This window comes from Punica granatum, chromosome 6, assembly GCF_007655135.1.
Source record: "Punica granatum isolate Tunisia-2019 chromosome 6, ASM765513v2, whole genome shotgun sequence".
In the NCBI taxonomy this organism is placed as follows: domain Eukaryota; kingdom Viridiplantae; phylum Streptophyta; class Magnoliopsida; order Myrtales; family Lythraceae; genus Punica; species Punica granatum.
The window spans coordinates 24,906,020-24,923,361 of NC_045132.1; the positions used below are offsets into that span (position 1 = coordinate 24,906,020).

General features: G+C 43.2%; 4 protein-coding genes and 1 long non-coding RNA gene across 6 annotated transcripts; 2 read left to right on the top strand and 3 right to left on the bottom strand.

Annotated features, from left to right (window-relative positions):
* Positions 1-2,771: 2,771 nt before the first annotated feature.
* LOC116211375 lies at positions 2,772-4,534 on the bottom strand. The gene is made up of 4 exons (XR_004157652.1): positions 4,052-4,534; positions 3,657-3,910; positions 3,346-3,539; positions 2,772-3,248 (listed from the first exon to the last, which is right to left on the bottom strand). It is a non-coding gene; the product is annotated as an uncharacterized LOC116211375 (long non-coding RNA).
* A 1,760-nt stretch (positions 4,535-6,294) lies between these two features.
* On the top strand, positions 6,295-7,059 carry LOC116211372 (histone H3.2). Its single transcript, XM_031545730.1, has one exon. It carries the CDS (start codon positions 6,412-6,414, stop codon positions 6,820-6,822), a length of 411 nt encoding a protein of 136 aa, XP_031401590.1. The 5' UTR covers positions 6,295-6,411; the 3' UTR covers positions 6,823-7,059.
* Positions 7,017-10,386, bottom strand: LOC116211368. Its single transcript, XM_031545722.1, has 8 exons — positions 9,114-10,386; positions 8,689-9,036; positions 8,418-8,582; positions 8,162-8,322; positions 7,871-8,089; positions 7,594-7,759; positions 7,467-7,518; positions 7,017-7,367 (listed from the first exon to the last, which is right to left on the bottom strand). The coding sequence occupies exons 1-8, from the start codon at positions 10,275-10,277 to the stop codon at positions 7,228-7,230; spliced, it is 2,415 nt and encodes an 804-aa protein (XP_031401582.1). The 5' UTR covers positions 10,278-10,386; the 3' UTR covers positions 7,017-7,227.
* Positions 10,387-10,568: 182 nt separating this feature from the next.
* Positions 10,569-14,288, top strand: LOC116211367 (histidine kinase 4-like). 2 transcript variants are annotated; one of them, XM_031545720.1, is made up of 8 exons: positions 10,569-11,917; positions 11,992-12,357; positions 12,594-12,761; positions 12,839-13,014; positions 13,099-13,317; positions 13,512-13,677; positions 13,770-13,821; positions 13,926-14,288. In XM_031545720.1, exons 1-8 carry the CDS (start codon positions 10,751-10,753, stop codon positions 14,057-14,059), a joined length of 2,448 nt encoding a protein of 815 aa, XP_031401580.1. In that variant the 5' UTR covers positions 10,569-10,750; the 3' UTR covers positions 14,060-14,288. The 2 variants fall into 2 exon arrangements, with proteins under 2 accessions (XP_031401580.1, XP_031401581.1); XM_031545721.1 differs by having other exon boundaries at positions 10,572-11,917; positions 12,848-13,014.
* Positions 14,289-14,614: 326 nt separating this feature from the next.
* On the bottom strand, positions 14,615-16,497 carry LOC116211371 (putative disease resistance RPP13-like protein 1). Its single transcript, XM_031545729.1, has one exon. The coding sequence runs from the start codon at positions 15,927-15,929 to the stop codon at positions 15,306-15,308; it is 624 nt and encodes a 207-aa protein (XP_031401589.1). The 5' UTR covers positions 15,930-16,497; the 3' UTR covers positions 14,615-15,305.
* Between the last annotated feature and the right edge of the window lie 845 nt (positions 16,498-17,342).

Below are 17,342 nucleotides of genomic sequence, written 5' to 3' on the forward strand. Positions count from 1 at the left end.
CTTATATTCTTATCATTGCTCTGAAGTCGAAATTGCGCGGAGGAACATTGGTTTCCATATTGTTTTACTGCAGGATACAGAAATATGAATCGAGCCAACACCTCATTGTTAGTACCAGAAATCTAATACCCGAACCATCTTCATTTCCAAGAGCTGACCTGTCCCACCCAAAACAATCTTCAGACCGCTTTCCAAAAGTGAATGAGGGATTTTGGATGAAGGGAGGATGGAACAATCATCACCGAATTGATTGCAGCGTTTCAACTTTGGACCCACTCATCCCATACAGAAGTGCAAAGACTGCAAGTGGGAACAGAAACTTTAAATTCTAAGAAGTATCGGAATTTGAATGTACAGAGAAAAAAATACAAAGGGTAATCAACAGGACATAAAAAATGATAGTCCTCATACAAATCGTGGCACACAATTTAAGCACTACACAATTGGATGCACTACGCAATGTCCCCGATGAATATAAGCCTGTCATGAGATGTTACACAACCAGAACTGATAACCCTTTGGCACCTCTCATCTTAGCCAAGGTAAACTAGTCATTTCCGGTTCCCCAACGTATTGTCCTTCTTGCAACTACGAGATTCGATAAATCTCACTATTGTAGCAATTGCAGACGGATATTATGAATGCAATAGCCACAGGAGACACTGTTATATCAAGGCCATTCTATTTCAAGCAGACTCATCCTCACCATCTTCGTTTTGCACTGATTGTTCCCCTTTATTCTGCGTGTCGAATCTTCAATTCAACGAGGGAAGAGCGCATTAGAGCAGGTTCTGGGTGAGGATTTCTCTCTTTTTCCTATTCCAAGAAAAGCAAACATCTGAAGCAGTTGCATTTGTGAATATTGGGAATTGGGTACAGGTACATTGCATTGGTCTTTGATTTTGACTCCTTGGTAGAGCACGTACTCGGGCAACTCGACGGAAATCAGACGATCTCAGTGGCTGTACATGATGTAACTAACTCCACTGAGTACTTTCTGCTGTTTGATTCTGGAGATTATAAGAGCAACAAGTTTCATGTTTATGAGAGCAGGCTTGAACTGGGGGACCCGTTCCGGAAATATAATATCACATGTTGGTAAGTCCATTGAAGTACTGCTCGGTTCATTGCAGTTCCCCTCTTCAATATTCCGAATACTTTACTGGCAAAACAATTGAAAAGCCAATGCAGTGTTGTTACTTATCCTCTATCAGTTCTGTTCCCCGGAGCTTTGTTGTTTCATTGGTTCCATATCTGCTAACACGCTCACTGTTTGGAAACTGATATTGCAGGTACCACCAGAAGGCTCCCCTCTCTTGGATTGTAATCTCGATCACATGCTTAACCATTGCAATAGGTTTACTGTTGGGATGTATGTTTCTCGGGGCAGCGATCCATAGTCTGAGAATTCAAGAATTGGAGGCTTAAGCGGAAGCTGTTAATGCTGCCAGCTCCTCAGTACTTTTCCTTTCCTCCACAAATTCTACAGTACTTCATCCATACACTGTTTCCTCCACGTATCTTCTGATATTTTTTTCTTTTCATCTCAGTTCCTGGCAGTGGCTTCAGGGGAGATCAAAATGCCAGTGAACAGCATCCTTGGTATGATTGAACTCTTGCCCTGTCGGAGACACCTAAACGAGTTCGGTTAGTGATGCTGCCTTTAGGACTCCTTTAATGTTCTTTTCTCTTTCCTGGAATTGCAGAAACTCTAGTGGTGGTTCTGAGCACGGAACTGCGATCACCCCAGAAGGACTATGTTCGAGTTGCTCAAGAAGGCTGCAAGAGGCTGATAGATTTGATAGATGAGGTGGCTGACAATAAAAATCCTGACATCCCGATCTGACAGAGTTAAAGTTCGTTGCATGAAGTTTGATCATCGCAACAGGTCTCCATAATTGTCTGGACACGACCTGGTGCGCGTGTAGTATTAAATGGAGCAACACAGTGAACATAAAATAATATATGATTCAGTAGTAGCTATTGTATTTCTGTCATATCCAATATTGCAAATTATAAAAGAGTGCAGTCTGCTATATTGATATTACACAAGAGTGACCTCCTTACGATTGACTCTTTATGGTCCCCTAGGACCTCTGGGAACCTGCGATCACCATTGAATTCCTTGTGAGGGACGGTGTTGGTGGACCGAAAAAAATCCTAAAGCTAATCGATTATGGATGTTTTATTGGACTGATTGTGATCCAAAGTATTTCCTGTTGTAACTGCAATGCTGCTTTCCGAAGGATGAAAGGTTTTGGAGAAACAGAACTGATGGAAGAACAAAAACCTGCCAGTAAGCATGTGAGGCGAAGCTGGGAGAAGGGATGCAAACAGAAAATTATGGAATTCTAATGCTAGAGCATCTCTGCTTGGGATACACGATAGGTTATACATCTTATATTCTTATCTTTGCTCTAAAGTCGAAATTGTGCGGAGAAACATTGGTTTCCATATTGTTTTACTGCAGGATACAGAAATATGAATCGAGCCAACACCTCATTGTTAGTACCAGAACTCTAATACCCGAACCATCTTCATTTCCAAGCGCTGACCTGCCCCACCCAAAGCAATCTTTAGACCGCTTTCCAAAAGTGAATGAGGGATTTTTGATGAAGGGAGGACGGAACAATCATGACCGAATTGATTGCAGCGTTTCAACTTTGGACTCACTCATCCCATACAGAAGTGCAAAGACCGCAAGTGGGAACAGAAACGTTAAATTCTAAGAAGTATCGGAATTTGAATGTACAGAGAAACAAGACGAAGGGTAATCAACAGGAAATAAAAAATTATAGTCCTCATCCAAGTCGTGGCACGCAATCGTGAAATTCACGTTGATTCCTTAATGATCATCTAGCATGATTTTATTCTGTCATTCAGCGGACCAAGCAGACTGACCGCAGGAATATAGCAGCAATGAAAGGATCAAATTTCCAATATCAGGAATGTTACTGTGGTTTTGGCGGTTTTCCAGTTTCTTCCCATCAGCAACTCATGGACCAAGGATATCAGTATATTGCAGCATGCCAGAGATTACAAGCATAGTCCCCTTTGGTCGAACTGGACTCCATGTTTAGAAGCAGCCCAGGATTTTCTGCAGTCATGTAGGAAAAAATTAATGCATTTGATGTTCGGAAGGGGCTGGATCATGTATCGCAAGAGAGATGACATTTCCAGTAGAATCAGGCTGATATTAAGGATACCATATGCGGTCGTTCAGATTCTCGTGAAGCAGTGGCAATGAACTGAGATGAGAGAAAGCAAAAGACACTCAAATTGTGAGATAATAACTTGCACTGTGTTGGCGAACAACAGATCTTTAGAGTGTCGGCCTTGAAGTACCTGCGAGTTAGCCGTTAGCGGAATTAGCAGCTTCTGCTCGAACTTCTAGTTTCTCGATTCTGAGTGTAGCCTGTCCAATCTTTAGAACATAAAATGTGGCACCACAAAATACAGCTCCTAATAGCAGCCCAACCATGAAGAATAAGAATGTGATGAAAACTGCTACACAAAATACAGGCGCCTTCTCACAATACCTGCAAGATCAGCGTATAATTAATGCTAAAACCGTGGAGTTTTATTTCTTCGTCGCTTCCAAAAAGAGAAAGATGCCTGAGTCAATTTATATGTTGTGATCAGATCAATGCAGTTACCTGCATATCATCTTATGCTTCTGAAACGGATCACCTAATTGAAGGTTGGTTTCATGGGACAAAGAGTGATCCTCACTCCCGTTGTATTGTTGTTGACCATACAACAGAAAGGGCAAATCAGAAGAGTTCGATACATCATGAACAGTCACTGGGACTGTCTGAATTCCATCATGTTGTTGCTGGAGTGTACTCTCCACGAGAGATTCAAAATCAAAAACTCCTCCGAGATATCTGCTTCCAGTTGCACGGTCACACTGCAGCACAGTATATAGTACAATAATTCAAGATATCCCAAAAATAGCAAAGATTTATTAGAATTAGTTTCTTACAGGACACAGTAGTAATTGCAAAAGGTTCCGCTGTTTTACTAGAAGTTAGAACCTGATGATACTCACCCTCCGGTAGCTGCAACGTGCTCCTCCATTGTCGTGTTACGCAAAATCTGAGTTTTGTAAACGGGATAATACAGCCCAAAAGCAAAATGATGAGACCTGAAGAGCTGGAAAGGTGAATCCGCTTTCTCATGCCTTCAGAATGTGAAGGCGATCTACCGGCATTATGCTCATGAAAATGTAAATAGCTGGAAATCATGTCTCCGGAATAGAAGCCTCACCTCAGGTTCCAAAATTTGCCTCCCCCGACAGAACATCCTTTGAAAACATACTAGGTTTGGCTTTAGCATAGAACATGATCGGCGCATGCATGTCTTGGACGGGTGCAACTTCTTTGTCTGTCTTTATCTTCCAGCCATGCTGTCTTTCCAAATTCTCCCTCTCGCCACTGGTCACTCTTTCTGCGTATAACAGATCTGCTAACAGCGGATACTGAAATGCAATGGTGGTGATGTAATTCACGAGAAATTCCTGCATCTGTTACATTCAGAAAACAATCAGAAGAATGAGAAGAATCGCAGCATTCACTTCTCTCTCATAACGTAAGGAGAAAAAAAAAATGATACTAAAAGCACAAGTAAGAGAAAAGCCTTTGAGTGAAAATAAATACTCGTCCGGACTTTTTCTCACCAAAGCAGCCATGTTTTTTATGTCCAAGAAAATAAGGAACAGACCTGTTTTCCATATAATTCATTCTTGGAGTAAAACAATCTCATAAGAAGGATCCCAAGGAAATGGATTTGATTGAGGATCAATGGGCGATGGGGATCGAAAAGGGGACTGTTTGTTTCCTGCAGGGGCATGCCATTGCCATGCATGAGATATGATTTTCACATTTTACATGCGGATTTACGTACGCAGACAGGCAGACATGGATGCATGCTTGCTTTTGTGATATATATATATATATATCTTCTCTTGGGCCAAATGCTTGAAGTATTAGTATTGACCAATTTGATTCTCTAATGCAATGAAATAATTATAATCTGCACTAGTATTACATAGTCTTTATATCTCGATAAATTAATTTTGCCTACATCTTGCTCGGTCATTCCAATAATAAAATTTCACCGCACAATACTTTACCATGTGATGTTGGTCCTTCGAAGACGTATGTCTCGATATTTTTATCATGACAACAAGTAAGCGTTATTCGTCATTCTAAAGACTTTTGTGGGCGTGCCATTGTGAATATTGTGTTCTATAGGACCTATGAAGGGCTTTTTCTTTGCATAGTAAGGCCTAAGTAAGGTTTTGTTGCAATCATGGTTCCTATTGCCATGATAAAATTAAAATGGCATATTTTGACTTTGTTATACATATTAGAGTTTATATATATATATATACACACATATATTACAAAATGTATACTTATAACAATTCTTTTCTTTTTTACTGTTATTCTTTTTCTAATACGGTCTACTTTTTAGTAGTGTGCCCTAGAAGTAACACGACTAATTAATTGGGGATAGCCAATTAATGAACATGGTATATGTTCTAAAGATAGGATCCAAATTAAATTAGTCCAACAGCCTCTAGCTTACGGCGTCTCGTGGGCACCTAACTAGCTCGACGTGTTGAAAAAGTATGTATATATTTATATTAGACTTTTTATTTTTAATTTCGCCCTAATTAATTCAATTTCAACACAGAATCTAACGCTCCGTTTGTTTTTAAAGTCGTGATTTAAGATTTTAACTTTAACTTTAACTCAAAACACTACACAACAAAACACACATTTCAAAAGTCAAATTGGTGGGCCCCATATATTATTAAAATACAATCTCATTATAATTAATTATCTCTACCTTCCATTCATTTTATATTTCAAAAGTCAAACTGGTAGGCCCCATATATTTTTGTCTTCTTCTACAATCACAATCACAATCACAATCACAAATTCGTGACTTTAACTCCGAAAACAAACGCATTGTAAGACCCCGTTTGGTTCATGGTCCAGGATTGGAAACGGACAACGGAATAAGTGGGCCTGATGGGCTTGGGCAGATTATGGCATGTTGGGTCTGACGGCCAGCCCATAATACACCCCAACTTAATTCACGGCCGCCGCTTAAAAGAAACTCTCTCATTGGCTGTTCACAGAGTCCACGGATCTCTATCCGCGTGAAGTCCGTACGAGCCTCTTATGACTGCCCGATTAAGTATCGTTCAACGGTTGAGATCTTCCTCCAAAATCTGGAAACATCTGCTCAAACATTTAAAAATCCCGCCTTTGCGCCTCCTCTGCTATATAAGCCGGCGACAAGATTCCGGCCATCTCCCATCGCTCCATTTCGCCGACAGACGCACGGAAGATCTGTTGATCAGGAACCGAAATCATTTCTTGAGAGAGAGAAGCTGAAATGGCCCGCACGAAGCAGACTGCCCGGAAGTCGACTGGAGGCAAGGCGCCGAGGAAGCAGCTGGCCACGAAGGCTGCACGGAAGTCGGCACCGGCGACCGGAGGAGTGAAGAAGCCGCACAGGTTCAGGCCCGGGACGGTGGCGCTGAGGGAGATCAGGAAGTACCAGAAGAGCACGGAGTTGCTGATCCGGAAGCTGCCGTTCCAGCGGCTGGTGAGGGAGATAGCCCAGGACTTCAAGACCGACCTCAGGTTCCAGAGCAGCGCCGTCGCCGCCCTCCAGGAGGCCGCCGAGGCGTACCTTGTTGGGCTATTCGAGGACACGAACCTGTGCGCGATTCATGCCAAGAGGGTCACCATCATGCCCAAGGACATCCAGCTCGCCCGCAGGATCAGGGGTGAGAGGGCTTAGAAGCCGTTGGCATAGGACTTTTGGTAATTAGGGCATTGCAATGCAATCTTTGTTAGCTAGTAAGGCTGTTTGTTCTTGGAGGAAAGGGATGGGATTACGGCAATGGTGCTGTTTCTTGGTTGAAGTTGTCTGATTCGAACTGAAGATTACAAATTACTGTATATTTCAATCTTATGAACAAGAAAGTTTGAACCTTTTTGGTGCTCAATATAGATTGGATCTCTATTGCTTCTTTCACAGATGGCAAACACGTTCATAAAATTCACAGCTTTATTGTATTCGGGTTTGTTATCATTGCTGAGTTTGCCTTTCGAATAGCTATCAATGCCTAAAGATTCGCTGACCAAGGAGACTTGTTCATGTTCTGCTCTCTGTGGATTGAACTTCAAAGGGCAAGTTGCTCTGTCACATCTGGAGGTTTGAGTTTTCCTGTTCAAGAACCTCGTAGATCAAATCTATCAGTCTCTCGCAGCCTTCTTGAGCAACTTGAATGTAGTCCCTTTGGGGTGAAGTTAGTTCCATTCTGAGCACCAGTCGTAGAGTTTCTGCAATTGTGGGGAATGAATACATTAGTACTGTTAAGAATTTGTCTTGCAATGGAAGTTCATGCCTGTAAGTCGGAGACCATAAGAGCTCAATCTTACCGAGTATGCTGTATGCAGGCTTTCTGATTTCCAGGGAAGCTTCTGACAGAAACTGAGAGAAGACAGAAAACAGAATAAGGATGCATGGGATAGAGTAGAATAAAATATTGCTGCAAATTGTAAGTACCTGAGAATTTGCGGTGTTGAAAGCCTCCGCTTGAGCATTCAATTCTTGAATTTTCAGACTATGAACTGTCGATCCTGTAAGTATACATCCTAGTAGGAGTCCGATCACGATGGTTAAACCTGAGAACACTATTGGGATCCAGGGGAGGGGTGCCTTGTGTTGGTACCTGCAACATCAGAGAAAAGAGTATGGGGAATTCAACTGTCTGCTTGGCAGAATGGAAAGAATTGGCTAAGAGTTGGGGCTGCACTGGATGGAGCAGTTTTGATGGACTGACCGGCACATGATCCTATATCTCCGGCATGGATCCCCGAGTTTGAGCTCGCTTTCATGCAGAAGGGACTGAGAGTTCTCGTGATTTCCCCACCGATACAAAAGCAGGCAGTCAGGAGATTCGGTTGCATCATATATAGACACAGAGATTGTATGCCTTCCATCTATTTGCCCTAGTACGTGCTCAGCAAATGAGTCGAATCTGAAGATCGCTCCCATGTACCTGTGCTGAGTAGTAGACTGATGAATATTTTTCCCTTCAAAAGAGAGGAAAGGGAAGGAAAAGGATGCTCACCCTGCAGCGGCTTTGCAGCGTTGGTCCACTGTCGAGTTTCCGGAAAATGAAACCTTGTAAATGGGGTAAGCCATTGCGAAACGAACATGACGAGAATCAAAATGCTTGAAAGCTCTTGAGATAACAGTCTTCCCCGTGGCCAATGCCTTAAGAATATCTCCCTGCAGATAAGGACAGGATGGCATTTCCGGAAACTTGCAGCTCAAGAAGAAACGTTTATCATCACAAGATAAATGTTTGAAGACTATCCATTTACCTTTCCCGGATTCAGGCGCAGTGCAGAACTGTCTACGTCCATGCTTTGAGTCGCCATGACTGAATTATATTCGTTTCTGATAATCGAACCTTCGACGGTCACTGCCTCCAGGAATGGATGGATGTGGACAGTAGCCAACATGTAGTTCCTGAGAAATTCCTCGCTCTTTTTTTGCAAAATCACATAGTACCACAATTAGAAGAGCGTCCCGACATTGCTGATGCTTAAGTCCTTCCGAATGGCAAAGGGACTTAAAACAAGCAGCTATTACCTGTTCTTTGTCTAGGAGGCGATCTAATCTATGCAGTTGTGTGAGAAAGATTGCGAGGGTGTTGGTGTTGTTAACTTGGTGTTCGAATTGATCCTGGAGCGTCTTGGCCCTCCCGTTGCACATACTGGCCAGATCTTCCTTCCTCTTAGTAATCTGAACTTTGTTTGCAGTTTCAAATACTGCAACACTCAGGATGCCCAATACAATGAGCCACAGAACACAATATATCGGAAGCCTCGCTCGCTTGGTCTGAATATTCCTCATCTGCCAATGCTGTTTGGAAGCCACCAAACAGTTGCCACTACCCACAGCAATTGGTTCTCGCCCTTTGGCAATTCCATTTTTGATCTATACATATATCCAAGAAATCAACATATGAGACATGAAAACATACCGTAGAAAATCGATGATAGGCTAAAACTTACCCTTAGCAGAACGGTTGTCATGTCGTGTGATGAGTCCCATATGTCATCTTTCAGTATCCTATCCCACTCTTCACGATCCGGCTTTGTTCGGAGAAGAATCCCGAGGCTCTTGATAGCTAAAGGAATCCCTCTGCACTTGTTAACTATCTCTCTGCCAATCACTTCTAGCCCCGGATCAGTAATCAAGGATCCACCATCAAATGCATATTTGGAGAACAGAATCCAACTATCTTCGCAAGGCAGCGGGTTCAGATGATAGGCTGGAAGAGTGCGTATTGTCCCGGCAACATGTTTACTCTGTGTAGTGACAACTATACCACTCCCCTGCTGGCAAAATTGGAAGGGGCTTCTTAGAACTTCCCATTCTATGCGATCCTCAATATTCCAGACATCGTCTAACAAAAGTAGAACTCTTTTGCCAGTAACTTGTTCCTTCAATCTCAGTTGAAGCAGATTAAGATCCTCGATATCACAAGGCAACTTAGTGACTGCTTCGAAGATCGTCTTTGTCACCGTGTATATGTTTAGGTCAGTTGAAGCACAGACCCATACTTTGAGGTCGAAGTACCCTTGGACTCTGCTGTCGCTGTACATGAGCTGAGCAAGTGTACTCTTACCGATCCCAGGAACACCCACGATCACGATCACTCGGGTTACGTCTTGGCCAGTCAGATTATCTGAGAGCAAAATGCTGACCATGGCCTCTTTATCATTAGTCCTGCCGCATATACTAGATTCATCGACTGAAATCGAATTAGTCGGCGATATGTGTGACGGGGTCCGCCAGTTGAAAACATCCTTCTGCTCGCTCACGTGCTCCAATCTGTCAAGTATCTCTTGCATCAATTTGATTCTTGATCTGCTTCCTGGCTTATTTTTTGACCTTTCGGTGTGCATCTCATCCAAGAGATTCTTTGCATCATTTACGGTTTCTTCTAGCTCGCTGAACCATTCTTTTACAGCTGGGTTCGTAGTTCGCCTCTTCAGCCCATTTTTCAGTATTGCCTCGACCGACAAGATTGTAGCTGTGAGCTTCTTTATGAGCAATCCCTCGTCTGATCTTCTTCGGAGGATGAAGTCTATGATACTCCGGGAAGCTAAGCGATCAAACAATACCTGCAGAGAAGCGGAGAGAAAAGCACCGCCCACTACTGCTGTTGCCATGGTTATGCAAGTAAGGCTAAAGCAGGCATAGACAAGATGAAGAGGGCAAAGCTTAAGGTCCACAAAGGAGGAGGTATTCCATTAATTTCCAACCTGGACCCCATGGAAATAGTAATCTAATTCATTCTTGATCCACAACTGTCTTGTGGTCCGGTGGATGACGAAGTTTCCCTGTAAGGAAAAAAATGGATGGGCATTGATGCATGATGTTGAGCTATAGCTCTTCCATTGACTTCTTGAGTCTCCTTTGCTTGTCCTATATCAATGATCCTACTTGCCCTGAAACTTCCTCAATGACGAATGGGTCAACAGGTATCTTCCGGTGCGGGTCCCGTAATCAGAAAATATGGCTTATTTCAGTGGGATGAGAAGTTTTGATAGACGAAACATATGAGATTCCCCGTGTGATGACCTTCACTGCTTCTTTTCTTCACCACAACCTGCTATTCTTTCATTTGACATAACCCACCCAAATGGCAGGAGCATTGGTCGGCGGAGCCTTTCTCGCGGCTTCCTTGCAGGTGCTTCTCGATAAGCTGGCCTCCCACGGGATCGGAGACTATATCTGGGGAAGGAAACTGGAGGAGGGCCGGCTCGTGAAGAAGCTCACAGTAACACTATTGTCTGTTGAGGCGATGCTGCATGATGCTCTTAAGAAACGAACTCCCAATTCAGCCGTTACAGAGTGGTTGAGCGAGCTACAAAGTACTATAAATGAAGCACAGAGCCTGTTGAACGAGATTGCTGCTCAAGGGTCAAACGATAAACCGAGAAGCAGATCATCGAGAAGCAAAGCCATCCGGGAGATTCTCGAGAGGTTAGAACACATGAGCAGGCAAAAGGACGTTCTCGATCTGATTGAACTGTCATATATTTTGCCAACAACCTCAATACCGGTGCACGAGTCAGATGTAGTTGGGAGGGTGGATGACAAAGAGGGCATAGTCAGCATTCTGCTGTCGAATCATATAGTTGATGAGGACTCGATAAAGGTGATCGGGATCGTCGGTGTTCCCGGTGTAGGTAAGACCACGCTTGCTCAGCTTGTGTACAATGATAACAGAATGGGAGAGCATTTTGATCTCAGAGTATGGGTGTGTCTTTCAAGTAGACCAGATGTTTACTCTGTGACAAAGACTATCTTCAAAGCAGTCACTTCGGCTGCTTGTGACGTTGATGATCTTAATCTGCTCCAAGTTAGATTACGAGAACAACTGGTGGGCAAGAGGCTCCTACTTGTTCTGGACGATGTTCGGGGTATCGAGGATTGTAGAGAATGGGAGGTCCTGAGAAGTCCTTTCAGATTCTGCGCTCTGGGAAGTTGCCTTATTGTAACTACACGATGCGAAAATGTAGCGGGTACTGTGCGGACTCTCCCGCTCCATCATTTAAACCCACTCTCAGATGAAGATTGCTGGAGTCTGTTCTCAAGGGACGCATTTGATGTTGGATGCCCCGCTGCTGATCCTGAACTAGAGGCAATAGGAAGAGACATTGTCCGGAAGTGCAGAGGGCTTCCTATAGCTGCCAAAACATTGGGCGTTCTTCTCCGGGAAAAGCCAGATCGTGAGGAATGGGATAAGATTCTGAAGGATGATGAATGGGAGTCGTCGCGCAATATGACCGACATTCTTTTAAAGGTGCGCTCATCTAAGCCCTTTCTCATCCTGTTTGGCATCTTTCCTGGTCTAATATGCTAATTTGCTGGATACAGCTAAGAAAAGGAACTAAAGCTCGAAAAACAGTGCAAAAGAGCGGAACCGAACAGGCCACTGATCGAAACCTACATGTTATTGGAAATAACTCGGTGCCACCGAGTAGGAACAGCAGGTCCAAGAAAGCAACGCTTCCCTTGTACTGTGTGCTTTGGCTCATCTTATTGGTGATTGTGAGCATCTCGGTCTTCAAAAGTGCAAATAAGTTTCACACTAACAAGAGGAATGGAAAGCTGGCCAGCATGTGTGATTTACGAGCAAAAATGCTGCAGGATCAATTCGGGTACCACGTTAACAACTCCTTCTCCTTTGTGATCTTCCTAACACAGGTTCGTAGAATGCACCGCGTGTTAGACAACGATCAGGTACATGCAGCTTCTTCTTGGAAATCTATTTTCCTTTTTCTCTGTGTTTAACATATGGTAAATATTGTTTTGAAGTGAATGAAGAACTCCATTTCTCAAAAAAAGAAAGCAAAAAAAAAACAAAAAACACATTTGGTAGCCTGATCTGCTTGTGTAGAAGATTGTTTGAAAGATGAATAAGCAAGAACTTGCAGGATAGTCTTCTGATGAACATTTTTACGTTTCTTATGTAATAGTGCGGGGAAGTCCTCCATAATTACATTTCGGGAGCTGAGTCCATGTTCCCATTTCTGGGGACAGTAACATTTGATGTACTACGCAATGTCCCCGATGAATATAAGCCTGTCATGGGATGTTACACAACCAGAACTGATAATCCTTTGGCACCTCTCATCTTAGCCAAGGTAAACTAGTCATTTCCGGTTCCCCAACGTATTGTCCTTCTTGCAACTACGAGATTCGATAAATCTCACTATTGTAGCAATTGCAGACGGATATTATGAATGCAATAGCCACAGGAGACACTGTTATATCAAGGCCATTCTATTTCAAGCAGACTCATCCTCACCATCTTCGTTTTGCACTGATTGTCCCCCTTTATTCTGCATGTCGAATCTTCAATTCAATGAGGGAAGAGCGCATTAGAGCAGGTTCCGGGTGAGGATTTCTCTCTTTTTCCTATTCCAAGAAAAGCAAACATCTGAAGCAGTTTCATTTGTGAATATTGGGAATTGGGTACAGGTACATTGCAATGGTCTTTGATTTTGACTCCTTGGTAGAGCACGTATTCGGGCAACTCGACGGAAATCAGACGATCTCAGTGGCTGTACATGATGTGACCAACTCCACTGAGTACTTTCTGCTGTTTGACTCTGGAGATTATACGAGCAACAAGTTTCATGTTTATGAGAACAGGCTTGAACTGGGGGACCCATTCCGGAAATATAAGATCACATGTTGGTAAGTCCATTGAAGTACTGCTCGGCTCGTTGCAGTTCCCCTCTTCAATATTCCAAATACTTTACTGGCAAAACAATTGAAAAGCCGATGCAGTGTTGTTTCTTATCCTCTATCAGTTCTGTTCCCTGAAGCTTTGTTGTTTCATTGGTTCCGTATCTGCAAACAAGCTCACTGTTTGGAAACTGATATTGCAGGTACCACCAGAAGGCGCCCCTCTCTTGGATTGTAATCTCAATCACATGCTTAACCATTGCAATAGGTTTACTGTTGGGATGTATGCTTCTCGGAGCAGCAATCCATAGTCTGAGAATTCAAGAATTGGAGGCTCAAGCGGAAGCTGTTAATGCTGCCAGCTCCTCGGTACTTTTCCTTTCCTCCACAAATTCTACTGTACTTCATCCACACACAGTTTCCTCCATGTTTCTTCTGATGTTGTTTTCTTTTCATTTCAGTTCCTGGCAGCGGCTTCAGGGGAGATCAAAATGCCAGCAAACAGCATCCTTGGTATGATTGAACTCTTGCCCAGTCGGAGACACCCAAACGAGTTCGGTTAGTGATGCTGCCTTTAGGACTCCTTTAATGTTCTTTTCTCTTTTCTGGAATTGCAGAAACTCTAGTGCTGGTTCTGAGCACGGAACTGCGATCACCCCAGAAGGACTATGTTCGAGTTGCTCAAGAAGGCTGCAAAAGGCTGATAGATTTGATAGATGAGGTGTCCGACAAAAAAATCCTGACATCCTGATCTGACAGAGTTAAAGTTCATTGCATAAAGTTTGATAATTGCAACAGGTCTCCATAATGGTCTGGACGCGACCTGGTGCCTGTGTAGTATTAAATGAAGCAATGCAGTGAACATAAAATAATATACGATCCAGTAGTAGCTATTGTATTTCTGTCATATCCATTATTGCAAAGTATAAAAGAGTGTATTCTGCTATATTGATATTACACAAGAGTGACCTCCTAACAATTGACTCTCGCCTTCAGAATGTGAAGGCGATCTACCTGCATTATGCTCATGAATATGTAAATAGCTGGAAATCACGTCTCCAGAATAGAAGCCTCGCCTCAGGTTCCAAAATTTACCTCCCTCAACAGAACATCTTTTGAAAACATATGGGTTTGGCTTTAGGATAGAACACGATCGGCGCATACTCGTCTTGGATGGATTCAACTTCTTTGTCCGTCTTTATCTTCCAGCCATGCTGCCTTTCGAAATTCTCCCTCTCGCCACTGATCACTCTTTCTGCATATAACAGATCTGCTAACAGCGGATACTGAAATGCAATGGTGGTGACGTAATTTGTGACACTTCTCTCTCATAACATAACGAGAAAAAAAAAATTGATGCTAAAAGCACAAGTAAGAGAAAAGCCGTTGAGTGAAAATAAATACTCGTCTCTCACCAAAGCAGTCATGTTTTTGAGGTCCAAGAAAATAAGGAACAGACCTGTTTTCCTTAGAATTCATTCTTGGAGTACAACAATCTCATAAGAAGGATCCCAAGGAAATGGATTTGATTAGCATTGCCCGTGAACTCATCCTTCAGCATCCTTGCTTGGTGATCGCGAATCCTCCCCAGGATTTTAACTGTGGAAGCATCGTTCACAGCGTTAAAAACTTGTGCACTCAAGATGACAAATCCGATGAACCAAAGCACCAAGAATAGGGGAAGCATCCCTCTCTTGGAATGAAAGCCGCATATGCTCTTTTCATTGCTGTCTGGTGGTTCCCCATTCGAGCCACTGGGCAGTCTGCACTTTTCACAACATTGGGCGCTAGTGGCTTTGCTTTAGCTCTTCTTTGTTCTGCTTTTAGTTTCCTCCATCGGTTTGCCCCATTCATCCAAAAGAGGAACCTATTACCAACATTATGATAAAGAGTATGCACAACACAAATTTCCTCTTGATTTACACTTACCGCAATCAGGACTGCATTCATGTCGTCTGATGAATCCCACATTCAGTCAGTCAGAAATTCATCCCATTTCACAGGATTAGTTTAGAACGAAGCAGAATACCGAGGGTTTGGCAACTAAAGGAAGTCCTCTGCATTTCTTCACAAACTCTGATATAAATATTGCTTCTATAGCTGGGGACCTGCCATACCGTTTCACTAGCAAATGCACAGCTAACAAAGAGATTACAGCAATTTTCATTGGACAGAGGGTTCAGATGATAAATTAACATCAAATTTACCATTTGCAATGTGCTCTCGCTGTAAGGTGTCACAACGATTCTGCTTCCTCGCCTACATGATCTGAAAGGACCTCTCAGGACATCCCAGTTAAAGCAGTTCCTGTTCCAACCATCTAGCACGAGTAGAAATCTCTTGCCCCGTAGCTCTTCTCCCAATCTAAGCTGAAGCAGATTCAGGTCCTCAATATCACAGGCCACTGTGGAGACTGCTTCTAATACCGTCCTTGTTACCTCGTATATGTCCGTAGTACCATTTGTAACACAGATCCACACCCTGAGACTGAAATGGTTCTCTACTCTACAATCATTGTACACGAGCTGAGAAAGTGTAGTTTTTCCAATCCCACTGGCACCCGTGACAGTGACCACTTGCATCAGGTCAGAACTTACATCATCTCTTGCTCGCAGCAGCATTCTTACGACTGCCTCTACATCATCTTCTTGGCCGTATACATGAGATTCCTAGACCAGGGAAGTTGTTACTTTAAGTGATGGATCTTCTCCGAGTTCAATTAAAATGAAGGCATCCTTTTGTCTTGCCATATACTCTAGCCTGTCGAGGACATTCTGTAGTGTTTTGCCTCTTGATGGTCTACTTCTGGACTTTCTAGGCACACTCTCAGGTTCGGCAATCCCCTCCAATAGATCGCGAGCATCATCCACTGTCTCTTCTAGCTCAGTCAGCCACTCTGTTACAGCTGGGTTCGTGATATGTCTGTCAGCTGAATTATTCAGCACTGCTTCGGCAGATAAGAGTGCTGACCTGAGCTTTCTCACAAGAGCTTCCCTTTCATGTTGTCTTCCCTGGGAAGAGTCTATGATGCTCAGAAGTCAAGCTTATATCTGCAAAAATTTCGTCCATTTCCCAAGTGAAAAATGATACGACTTAAGCGAGAACCGACGATTCCCAACAAGAAGCTGATCGAGTATGTACTCAGGAATACAAGCATAACTCGTTTCGTGATTTTTATCTAGAATACCCATATCATGTCACGCCAAATGATCAGCAACACGATGGACGAAGTTCTTTCATTTTGATGATGAAACATCGACAGAAAAGGGGTGAAAAGTACATATGGCGAGACCCCTTGTGAAATACAGCACAGATCCCCTGTATCCTGATCTAGTAGGTGGGAGTCAGAGGCTCAAACTTTACGTAGCAGGACTGTTGTTATGGCTCTGAAGATTTGGTTCTTGTTTACGAAGCAACTCATGAGACACTAATAGCAGCCTCCTACCATATGCCAGTGCAGTTCGGGCGTGCTCCACCTGGATTGGACTTGACTCTGCATTGAGAATTAGACCAATATTTTCTGCAGCCATGAAAGAAAGAGTCGATGCATTCAAAGATCAAATGGGTTGAAGCACTTCCTCGCCAAGGGAAAAATTATACGATCATCCATCTCATACCGAGGATGCTATACACAGGCGTTCTGATTTCACGAAAAGCGGCTGCATGAAACTGGGAATTGGCAGCTGCAGTGGCTTCTACTCGAGTCTCTAAGTTCCTGATTCTATTGGAAGTCACCCTTGCTGTTGGTCTATGAAATGCTGCACCTTGAGATATGCATCCCACTAACAATCCGATGACAAGGAATGAAGATGCAGTTATGACTGCAGTCCAACATATGGGTGCTTTTTGACGATACCCGCCCAAGAAATAGTATCTTGATATCAAGCAAAAACCATATTTATCACACGAATTTATGTTCCAGACAAGACTCTGAGGTCAGCAATGCGCATACCTGCATACCATCCTATGATTCCGAGACGGGTCTCCAAGCTTGAGCTCGCTTTCATGTAAATGGGACTCATCATTCCCATCAT

What these genes read in the sequence shown, in the direction of transcription:
- LOC116211372 (XM_031545730.1), top strand. Translation starts at nt 6,412, where the DNA reads ATGGCCCGCACGAAGCAGACTGCCCGGAAGTCGACTGGAGGCAAGGCG.
- LOC116211368 (XM_031545722.1), bottom strand. Translation starts at nt 10,277, where the DNA reads ATGGCAACAGCAGTAGTGGGCGGTGCTTTTCTCTCCGCTTCTCTGCAG. An exon ending in CGCTGCAAAGCCGCTGCAGG is followed by an intron (nt 8,090 to 8,161) that starts GTGAGCATCCTT and finishes TACTCAGCACAG; the next exon opens with GTACATGGGAGCGATCTTCA. An exon ending in GCCTGCATACAGCATACTCG is followed by an intron (nt 7,368 to 7,466) that starts GTAAGATTGAGC and finishes CCACAATTGCAG; the next exon opens with AAACTCTACGACTGGTGCTC.
- LOC116211367 (XM_031545720.1), top strand. Translation starts at nt 10,751, where the DNA reads ATGGCAGGAGCATTGGTCGGCGGAGCCTTTCTCGCGGCTTCCTTGCAG. An exon ending in GCGTGTTAGACAACGATCAG is followed by an intron (nt 12,358 to 12,593) that starts GTACATGCAGCT and finishes CTTATGTAATAG; the next exon opens with TGCGGGGAAGTCCTCCATAA. An exon ending in AAATATAAGATCACATGTTG is followed by an intron (nt 13,318 to 13,511) that starts GTAAGTCCATTG and finishes CTGATATTGCAG; the next exon opens with GTACCACCAGAAGGCGCCCC.
- LOC116211371 (XM_031545729.1), bottom strand. Translation starts at nt 15,929, where the DNA reads ATGCTGCTGCGAGCAAGAGATGATGTAAGTTCTGACCTGATGCAAGTG.